The 10,912-nt window shown below is 37.4% G+C and overlaps 1 protein-coding gene across 1 annotated transcript; it reads right to left on the reverse strand.

Annotated features, from left to right (window-relative positions):
- Window positions 1–399: 399 nt before the first annotated feature.
- Window positions 400–9,465, reverse strand: LOC138028759 (phospholipid scramblase 2-like). The gene is made up of 9 exons (XM_068876370.1): window positions 9,279–9,465; window positions 8,856–9,090; window positions 8,409–8,543; window positions 8,236–8,313; window positions 5,617–5,809; window positions 4,735–4,846; window positions 3,635–3,737; window positions 2,417–2,475; window positions 400–1,119 (listed from the first exon to the last, which is right to left on the reverse strand). The coding sequence occupies exons 2-9, from the start codon at window positions 9,046–9,048 to the stop codon at window positions 1,075–1,077; spliced, it is 918 nt and encodes a 305-aa protein (XP_068732471.1). The 5' UTR covers window positions 9,049–9,090; window positions 9,279–9,465; the 3' UTR covers window positions 400–1,074.
- Window positions 9,466–10,912: the final 1,447 nt, after the last annotated feature.

The following is a 10,912-nucleotide window of genomic DNA, read 5'->3' on the forward strand; positions in this document are numbered from 1 at the left end:
AAATTATATCTCTAAAGGAGACCAATCTGGCCCAGGCTTTTTATGACCCCTAAAAGAGACCATATTTAAACACAGATAAATAAAAAGTACAGTGACGTTTAATGATGGCAAAGACATTATCATCTGCGTGAAGAAATATAAAAGTGTAAATATACACTTTTATATTTCTTCGCATGCAACTCTAATGGAGGCCTTCACGGCTACATAATATGATTGCGTTTTGGACAGAACACCCTAAGTGAGACCAAAATCCAAAATTTACACCCCTAAGCGAGACGACAAGCATCCCTTTCCTTTTTATATGGGAGACCCCACCCCTCCCCCCTCCCCCCTCCCCCTCTGGGTGAAAAGACTTCAATCTAGATTATCATCAAGGTAGTGCAGGTAAACATTTCGCGATTTTCATTTTAGGATTTATTGACGTCACGTGAAAACGATCTATTGGCTCATTTCTTCCCTGATAGCTACAGATCTCAAGTAAGTTCTCAAAAGGAAAAGAAAGAACTGAAGTAACGAGAGTGATGCTCAAAAAACTGTCCCCTTTCTCTGGTTCTGAGCTCCCAGCAAAGCAATGAATACATACGAAGGTGGAAATCTCTCAGTATTAATTTTCTTTTTTAATTAAAGAAGTAAAGAATTTGCTCTTAAAATCCCGAAAACTACACAGCTCCTGTACTCCTGAAAGTCGATTCAGTTAATGTGTACGGACCAAAAAAATTGTGCATGATGTAAAATACTTGGCTACTGAAGTAAATTAAAAACATATACCCAAACTTTACACAAGAATCAGTATTTGCGAGAAAGTTTTGAATTTCTTATACCCTGGATGCCAGAGGTTTTTTCTCTCTTTGAGCGACGGAATAGCGAGTCGCGAAGCGCTTATTCCGTCGCTCTGAGAGAGAAAAACCTCTGGCAGCCAGGGTAAACTTCCTAATACCACTGTTACAAATAATTTTTACCTTTTTTGAAAGTACATGCAAGTTTATGTTATGCTTGAAATGTCTTCTGTAATAAGCGAAGGCAACATGTGATTCGTGACGATTAATCGCATGATTTTATATATTACTTATATCTTTAGTTATCATCATGATTTGCTGTTTCCTCGAAGTACATGAAGTCCTGAAAGAGACAGTCAAAATAAGTATACAAAACAGTGGAGATATAAAATATACTTGAAGGTCACTAGAAGTTGACCAGAAGCAGGAAGAAAATAAAGACAAACATAATTTGAATACTCAAAAAGTTGCCGTGCAGGAACTTGCTTGTTTGTCTTATTTAGCATTAGATTTGCATGCAAGCAATATAAATTAGAATTAGTCAAAATTCCTCACGCCGCCCTCACCACAAAGGTGGCGGATTAAGCCAACACGAATCAGCTTCATAACTTAAAACGTTCTTGCTGCTTTACACTTCATTCAGTTTAAATAGTGATTTGTCTTTGTTGCGTGTTTTCTGACTCTAGTAGCATAGTTTATTTCATATGAATTGGCAACCTTGATGTTTAGTGCTCTTGTTATTTTAATTTATTTAATTCAATTCCGTCCAAATTCTGTTTTGGCATTTTCAATAAAGTTGTTGTTGTTGTTGTTGTTGTTGTTGTTGTTGATCCTTTGGAAATGTGCTTTGTTGTTATTGTCATTGACATCATTATCATCATCCTTTTTAAGTATTCATTATTATTTAGACTGCAAAACAGTCGTTTTCTTCCATTTTCGGAAGGCGCGAAGCGCCGTAAGCGTGATCCTCGCATGTGAAGCGCGCGAGCCTCACACGCCCTACGGGCGTCTCCCTCGCGTTTCTACACTCGCTTCAGACCTTTCGTTTGAATATTTACCCCGTCGCTTGCGTTCGCCAAAAATACATCTGTTTTGCAGTCTAATTATTATTGTACCTTACCACTAATACCACAATGGATTTCAGAAACTGAATTTGGTTGCACATTATTGATTGCAATACGTACTTTGCGTACACAAATAAGGAGTGCTCATATCCTGACCCCACCTCCGAGGATGGGTCTGAAAACAGACTACGACTCTAAGGAAAGAAAATGACTTCATGGATCATTCAAAACCTCCTTAAAATTTCATGAGCCTAACAGCCCATCAAAACACCAATAAAACGTCACGTGTATTAGCTTTATATCCTGATAAAAAACTCCTTGTTAGTATTCTTTACATTGTACTTAAAGAATACTAATAAGGCATAGCGTGTTTTACTTGTATGCTAATATTCTCCTCTCACAATTTGAACCATAGTTCTGAGTCCAGAAGGACATGCTTTTTGTGGAATGTTTTTAAAGCAGTTCAAAAAACTCGCAGCACATGTTTTATCGGGTCCAAAAACACATGGCGTTTTAAACCCTGATAAAACACTGCTGCTTGTTTTTTAATCATTACATAATAACATTATTACTCACAATCAGGAAGCAGGCTCCCAATATAACGCCTTTAATCTTGACATCAAGGTCCATAGGGACTGCATAATTATGTTAAAAAGACAAAGGTAGATAACGACAAATAATAGTAATAATAATAATAATACATTTGAGAGAATTTTGAAGATTTTAATGATTGTACAACTACCATTTTAGATTTTAGAGATCCTATATGCTTTATTAATTTTTTTTGATATGATTTAAATTTTAAGTTTATATCTTTATATTAAGTTTTCACTATAGTCAGCGGGCAATGCTCACGCGCCCCGTCATACTATTTTAATTGTATATAGCATACAAAAGTTGTAACTGCTGGATAATAATAACAATAAGAAGAAGAATAAGAATAAATGAACTGATTGGGACGCAGTACAGAAATCAAAGCAAATAAGCTTTTATCAAATCGTGGAGAAGGAAAAACAGGAGTACTGTACCTGGGGGAAATCCTTTTGGAACAGAGTAGAGCGACCAAGTCTCTCCCTCAATTGAAGGATTATTCTTAATTGTCAATTTCTTCCAAATGAAGTGTTATCGTTCATTTTGGACACCGAAAGCTTGATAGGGATCATGGGAAATTAACATATTTCTTTTAAAAGCCAAACCCTGATGTCTGGACTCGCAGGACTCGAACCTGGGAACATGTGATTAATATTACCCCTTCACTTAACCACTAGACTACCACATCACTAACTGCGAGGATGTCATTTTTATTAATGTCAATAATTTTTTCTTCCAAAAGTCCCACTGTAAACACGTATTACCACCTGCTAAGAAGCAAGCTTACACAGTGAAAAATGTCGGTTACCAAACTTCAAGAGAAAGCTAACCATTTTAAAATGAAGCCTCGGACTTAACCAATATTCAGCAATGATTTTACACATACACTAATTAATCGGCACATTTTCTAGTCAGTTGATCTTCAGTGATAAAGTGGATAAAAGTGGCTGCTTTTACTTTTTTCTTTTCTTTTTCATACCACAAGTCCTGGGACAGAGTGATCAAAAGGGAGGATAATATTATACTTCATTTACATGTAAGGCAAACTTACTCATGTATAAGATATGTCAAGGGGTTTGGGTTATGCTCAAGTAATGTTAAGTAATTAATAACTGTGATGATAAGCATCTTAACTTGATTCTCTACCAGTTCAAATATACATGGCTTTCATATATTAAGTTTCGTCACACAAAAAAAACTCACATGTGATGCCAAAGTTGTCTGCATCAGTAAATGCTTCCTTAGCCAAGCCAGACCACTGCTTGGAAATCTTGCCAACTTCGTTTTGACCATCAACAGACAACAACTAATAAAAAATTAAAACACAATGGATGCTCAATAAAGTGCCCACAAAGCAACAATTAACACTCTTGACTGTTGAAATTGAAATTTGCCACTCATGGCTGTTATAACTTTGATGGAATTCTTGTGACATTTCCTCAGTTATTCATGATTGTCACAGAAAACAAAAATGCTGTTATTTTCTAATTGGTGCTCTGTTGAGACAATTCTGTACATTTGAATGCTGCGAATGCCAATGACCATTTAACATCATTTGCATACAACATACTGTGTGACCCACTTTATCACACATTCATTTCAATTCAGATACAACATACCGGTACTTGTCACAAGTAAGTATGCTATGCTGTCAAAATGAATTCCTCTGTAGGAGTTTTTTCCCCTAATGCAACAAAATTGCTTTTGTTACGGTTTTCTTACCAACAGGTTTTTATTGTGACAAAATTGTTGAAAGGTAATTTGTTTATGTAACCCGAGTATTTTATTACAAGAATTGTCTTTTGATTATAATAAATAAACAAATAAATAAATATATTTTTTGGTAATCATGTTGCAATTTTTTTGTTATTTGTTTAATGGTGAGATCACGCTAATAAAATAACCACCGCACTACTAATACATGATTACAATGCTTTATTATCTAGAATCTTGGTACACTGCACTGCACTGCACTGCACTGCACCCCTGGAGATGTAATAGAACTCATAGGCCAAGAACAATTTTAATCTCTAGTCAAGATGAGATGTAATAATGAAAGTTAGCCCGCATACAACCATAGGCCTGACTTCCCAAAAGGTAGTAACAGCATGAAATATCCCAGATGATCTGCACTCATCCAGATATACACTTGTCCAACAAAACTCACTTTTAAGAACAGATAGGTCAACCTGTATCTTACTTTTGGATAGTTCATGCATAATCATGAACTATCTATATTATATAATATGATGTTATTCAGGCTGTGAACAAGTTCATGAGTGTGGTTTCAAAATCTTACTTACAGTAAACTCAACATCTCCACAGATGTTGCACTGACAAAATGGCCCTTCAATCCTCAAAACAGCTTCTCTTGCAGCATTCTGTATCTCAAACCTGGGAAAGCATATTGACCAGCTGAAAAGAAAAAAATTCATCTTCGTCTGATTATACCTTATGACTAACCATTAATCATTTGCTAAAAAACATTTAGACAAACAGATCTCTTTGAAAATGTTTGCAATGAAAGCTATGTGACCATCCATCGATACTTACAGTGTACTTGTAATGCCTCGTCAGGAGGCAGTGTAGCCCAGTGGTTAGGGCGCTTGCCTTGAGATCTGGAGATACCGGGTTCAAGACCCGCTCTGACCACTCGATTGAATTTGTTCCTGGTAGTCCCTGGTTCAACTTCCCAGCCGCACTTGTATATAGCCAACTGGTTTGCCTCCGGCCAGTTGGGATTCTTAACAGTTGTTGTTGTTCTGTTCCGTCGTTTCATTGTGTTTCATTGGCCCTGAAAAGCTCCTATGGGGAGCGGTTAAGTATGTATTGTATTGTATATTTTATACAAGTTTATTGTCTTTTTGTGATTTAGATTTTCAGTCTTTAATAAATTATCCACATGACTGTGTCCATGGTGGAGTTTTTGGATGATGAGGAAAAAAAGCAGGAGCTATGAAGCTTTCATAACATATTCTTTTGTTAAAGTTGTGTGAAAATGATTTACGCATGATAAAGTATGCCTGAATACATGCTGTGAACATGTGAACATGGCATTATAACACCATGAAGACGTTTGCTTTGATCTGAAACAGTTCCCATAACTGGCGATTGACTAGACGCCGTTTAAAGCCATAATAAAATATTTATTAATTTTACTCAAATGGTAAACAATGGTGTCTTACTTTTGAACACAATAGCCAATTACTGTGCCAGGAGGGGACTGTACTTCAATCTCTTGCAGGCAGCAAGGGAAATAACAAGATGAACATCTTAAGGGGCGATTTAAATGGATCACCTCGCGCTGCATGTTATCCAGAATTCTCATCTCAAACGGCCTACATGGACCACAGAACTGTCGAGTGCAGCAATCAGTATCTAACCCATAAAGACAAAAAAACAACTCATGTTTTCATGCAGCCAAACTTCCTATTCTCCAAACAGGGTTTACATCTAATATCTGATAACTTAAAGCAGGGCTGCTGCCTAAGGAAAATTTCAGGGAGCCCTTCGGGCTCCCAAAATTGAAAGGTGGGAGCCCAAGTCATATTTTTAGGAGCCCAAAATTAATTTTAAGATACCAGCCCAGCATTAACCCACCCCCCCCCCCCCCCTTTGCCCACACCCCGTGCCCCCTGTAATTTACAAGGAAGTTGGGGTCAATTGCTTTTGTGATAAAGTTAGGCGCCCGTTCGGGCTCCTTGTACCAAACTTTGGTCGCCCACGCTCGCAACCAGGGCGCCCCAGGCGACCGGGCGCCCATTAGGCAGCAGCCTTGACTTAAAGGATAGAATATAATGTACATTTGAAAAATGACACTTCTGATAACCATACATGTAAGTCGAGAACTGCTAATGAGACAGATGCACAGAGCAAGGTTATAATGATAATAATATAGTAATAATAATATCACTTATAGAGTGCCGAGTACACTAATTGCTTAGAGCACTGTACAATAGTATGGTTAAACTTTAAAGTACAAAACTGATAAGCTATTATAATGAAACTAACTACATACAATGTAAACTGCAATTCTATACAGGGTGTTTCAAAAGTTCATTCTGACTGAAAATTGCATTTTGTCTCAAGAATTTCATGTATCTTTAGGCAAACATTATTGAAACTGATTCAGTTAACCCTTTGACGTCCAAACCGGCCTAAACTGGCCAGACTTAGTATTTTACTCTGTCCAACGCCAGACGATTTTACTCATCAATGGGGAACCCTTGGGAGTCAATGGGCTAATAAATTTTACAAAATAATCATTGTGCAAAGCAATTTCAATCTAACATTTCACAGAAATCACAGTCACTGTCAGGCAGTATCTGTTTGCAATACAGCTCAGGATCGGCTATTCATCAAGCTACGAGTTGAGTTCAGTTTGAGTTATGTTTGAGCTAAGATTGAGTTAGAGGCATACATGGGCTTTATTGTTAAGACAATTAAAGAGGGCCTGGCGGCTAAACGATGAACCGTATTTTGTCGTCTGGCATCATGGTCGATCATCACAAGAACGCTGTAAACGAAAGAACAGACCAGAAAAACGACTGTGTATGCGCCAGATAAGGCACACAAATCGTCCAAATGAACACAAGTGTGTGCATTATTTTTGATCATTTGATATTGTCTTCTGCCTGTGTCAAGGGGAGTCAGGAAGGGTTAGTGGTTATTAACTGTGCCTTCCACCTCTACAACCTGGGTTCACTTCTCCGCCAAGAGATTGTTTGTGGGTTGAGTTTCAGTTGATCTCAACCTGACTCTGACAGTTTTTCAACTCCCAGCCTATTCCATCTGGCTGTGGTGCAGTGATCCGAGGTCATACATGGGTCGTGTTCAAGGGCCGAGCGCCTAGCGGGCAGCACAGCTCCTTCAGTCCAACCTCATCGAGCAGCATCCTTAGCAATTCAGTCTGCGACTGCGCATAAGGGCGTTTAGCAGGTCAGGCAATATAACTCTGTGATGTTCGTTCTGAGATCAACTGCGCATGCATAAACGAACTGACTTCCGGTTTGAGAAAAAAGCTAAATTTCCAGCAGTTTTAAATTGAATTTTTTTTTTTACATGGCACGTTTCACCCCCAAATACAGAATATAGCTAAGTATTGATTTTTTAAAATCATCTTTTTTGAAAAAGTTATGGGTATTTCAGTATAGTTTATGTCTTTAAAAAGAACATTTTTCAAAATAAAAAGAAAAGCATGCTTGGCTAGATGCAAAAACAAATACAAAGTATCAAACCATCGATTAAATACCCAAATTGCGTAGCAAGGAGACAAATTTAGAGGTTTTTTTTATTTGTCACATGAACATGGGCATGGTATGATGACGTCGTATTTAGGGTCACTGGCTTACAAAAGTTGGAAACTGACCAAAATAATGCCAAATTCTCTCAAATTACTTAACCATTACATCCTTAGCAACACATCCCAAAAAATACGTCAGTGGGCCCTTAACGCTCAAAGAAATGCCTTATATCATTGTCATGGTAACATTATTTTGGAGGAAAATCTGATGAGTACTTAATACCGTGGCCAAATTTTGTCTTGATATGATTAGTCCCTAACTGTATCTAAGGACTGAATACGTTTATTTGTTTGAAAAAAGGAGTAACTATTTCGAGCCTCCTTGAGTAGTTAATTTTAATACTGTACATAGTTAACTTTCTTCATTTACACCTGTTTTTCAACAGGCTTACCTTCAACATTTATTGGTTTCGTTTTTGTAAAATGCAAAGCAGTATTGCCATGAACAAACTTAAACGCAGTTATTGTTGAAACATAAGGAATATTTTACGGTTTACATTACCCTCCGCAGCAAAGAAGACTTGTTGTCCCATGCTGTTCAAAATCTTGTACTTATTGTTTGTTTCAAAGCCAGTGAACGCTGTGAAAACAAGTCAAAACGAGGTAGTTAATAAAAAACTTGAGGAGTAAAGCCCACATACATCCTAAATTTTAAATTAAGTAAAAAATGGATACCTTCAAGGAGTTCGACTTGCTGCTTGATCAACAGTTGATCCACTTGAGTTAGATATTCCAAACCAGGTGGGCAATTTGCTGACGGTGGAGGTGCTTGCATCCATTGTATTTGCTGCCCAGCCGGAGGCGGATAACCTAAGGCGAAAGAAAAGCCTCTTATGATAAAACCACATATTAGCACCTCTATCACAAAGAAAAATGTTAGAGTTTCTCGCAATCATCAAACTTGCATTAGCATACATTATTTTACAGCGGAACTTTGCGACAAGCTAAATTTGTGATCGAGTGCGAACATTGAACACTGTAAGATCTTTTTTTTTTTTGGGATGGCAGCCGAACTGAAAATTCGAAAATATGACACATCACTATTTCAATAGCTGTCTTTGACTAAGTTAAGAAAACCCAAAATCACGAAATTTAATGCTTGAGAGACTTCCCTATACGTACCAGGCTGTTGCACTTGGTTGAAGGGCGCTGCCGCGTATCCAGGTTGTGCCGGAGCGTATCCAGGTTGCTGTGGCGGTGGATAACCTTGTTGGGTTGGTGGATAACCTCCCTGAGGCGGTGGATATTGCTGTGCATGTGGATTTTGAGCGTTATATTCTACAGGAGGAGGGTAACCATACCCTGGTTGAGCCATGTTTACAGATAGTCGAACTCGCTGTCCAGTAGCCTCACTTCACTGATCAAAAAAGAAGCACTTTAGCACCACCCTAGTTAGTTTTCAATGTTAACACGAAAAGTAAGTTCCTTCTTGTATCTTTTCACTGTATCGCAAAACGAAGCGATATAAGAATCAACAGTTAAGTTTCAAGTGATAGTTCAATGTGCAAATAATATTTCCATTGCAAATTTTACTACGTGACTTACACTTCCTTTGGGGGGTCCAGGAGGTGGAAGAAACACTTGTTTGTGGAAATGGCGGCCGACACGTCTTGTGTGGAAGTGCAAGATGTGACTATGGAAGAAAGCACGCCCGCCAAGGATCAAACCGGGCAGAAAATGTTTACTTTAAAAAAGTGGAATGCTGTGGCTATGTGGTCATGGGATGTAGAGTGCGATACATGTGCTATTTGCAGAGTGCAAGTCATGGGTAAGTCGAATGTAACAAAATACTTCCTTTAGTGCTACTATGACGAAATTCCCATCTTTCCTTTTCCATTTTACGACATAAACATGTAGTCTGTACGAGAAGAAGAATGCTGTTTAGTATTTTCAAATATCTCTTTTTGTTCCAGAGATATTCAAGTTATTAGCCAGGTGATGACATCATCAACTCAAGCAAATTTTGATCAAATATGATAAAAAAGATAGCTCAACCAATTTGTACCAGAAATCCTTGATTCTTTGCTCTAAGATTCTAGTAGATGTGCTCAATAATGTGAGCATACCAGTTTTGTTACCATGGCAACATACTGGTTCCAGATCTCCCTGTTATTAAAGGCTTTGTTGGCCACCTTTCATGTTCTATTTTGATATTTGCCAATGGTGCCTCATCTGCATGATCCTGCAAACATATAAATATGTTAGGTTCAAATTTGTAGCCTTGTTAAATGTTTCTCTAGCTTAAGATCATCAAAAATATGGAAATCAGGTTGGAGGGGGTTGGAAAAGAGTGAGTTGCCATTGGAACCAATTTCTTTATACATGTAGCCGTAGGTGTGTTGTCTGTAGAACTATTAGCCTACCAAGTTTCAACAGTCTCTGCTGGAAGTTGACCGAGATAGCTCTATTCATATACTTGAGGTTATATTAGGTTGAGTGAATGACATCATCAGTCCTCTCATTTGCATATTTTACACATTTTCAAACTTAAATATTTCCGGAACCAATGCAGATATTTCCAAATGGTTAACAGCGTTTTTAGTCTTTCCAGGAATTCTATCTGATAAACCTAAAAATTCAAGTCATACAAATTTGATCATAGTACGAAACTTGTATAATACAATGAGCTATCGGTATATAATATCAAGATCAATAACTGTAAAGGAAATTATTTTTCTGTTTTACTTAGATGCTTGCCTTCGTTGCCAATCAGACAACAAACAGGAGGAATGTGTTGGTAAGTAAACATAATTTTGTGTTCTTTAAATGATTCAACTCGATCATGTACTAGCTGATTGGCAGTTATTGACTGACACTAAAGCATTAACCTTAATTAGAGCCTCAAGTTGGTAACTTGGCAGAAAATACAGTAATAATTACCTAAAACTGAAAAATGCATATGAGTGGGTCTGATGTTTTCTTTTTTAAACTGGATTTCTTTAAATTTTTTTTCATTTGGAGACATGTTTAATTACTTAAGCTCTGCAACAATCCATCCACAATTTCGTATTTTCCTAAATCCTGTTGCTACTGTAAATTCCCATGACAAGGAAATTAACCAACTCAGGACAATGAAATTCATATTTTGGCTTCAGTTTTATGGCAAATTGCTCCCTTAATATTAAACGAAAATCATTATTTATTGCAAAGTTCAAACCTGATATGACTCAAAGAATGCC

Source organism: Montipora capricornis, chromosome 13, assembly GCF_036669925.1.
Source record: "Montipora capricornis isolate CH-2021 chromosome 13, ASM3666992v2, whole genome shotgun sequence".
NCBI lineage: Eukaryota > Metazoa > Cnidaria > Anthozoa > Scleractinia > Acroporidae > Montipora > Montipora capricornis.

What these genes read in the sequence shown, in the direction of transcription:
- LOC138028759 (XM_068876370.1), bottom strand. Translation starts at nt 9,048, where the DNA reads ATGGCTCAACCAGGGTATGGTTACCCTCCTCCTGTAGAATATAACGCT. An exon ending in CAACCAAGTGCAACAGCCTG is followed by an intron (nt 8,544 to 8,855) that starts GTACGTATAGGG and finishes CTTTCGCCTTAG; the next exon opens with GTTATCCGCCTCCGGCTGGG. An exon ending in GCAAGTCGAACTCCTTGAAG is followed by an intron (nt 8,314 to 8,408) that starts GTATCCATTTTT and finishes TTGTTTTCACAG; the next exon opens with CGTTCACTGGCTTTGAAACA.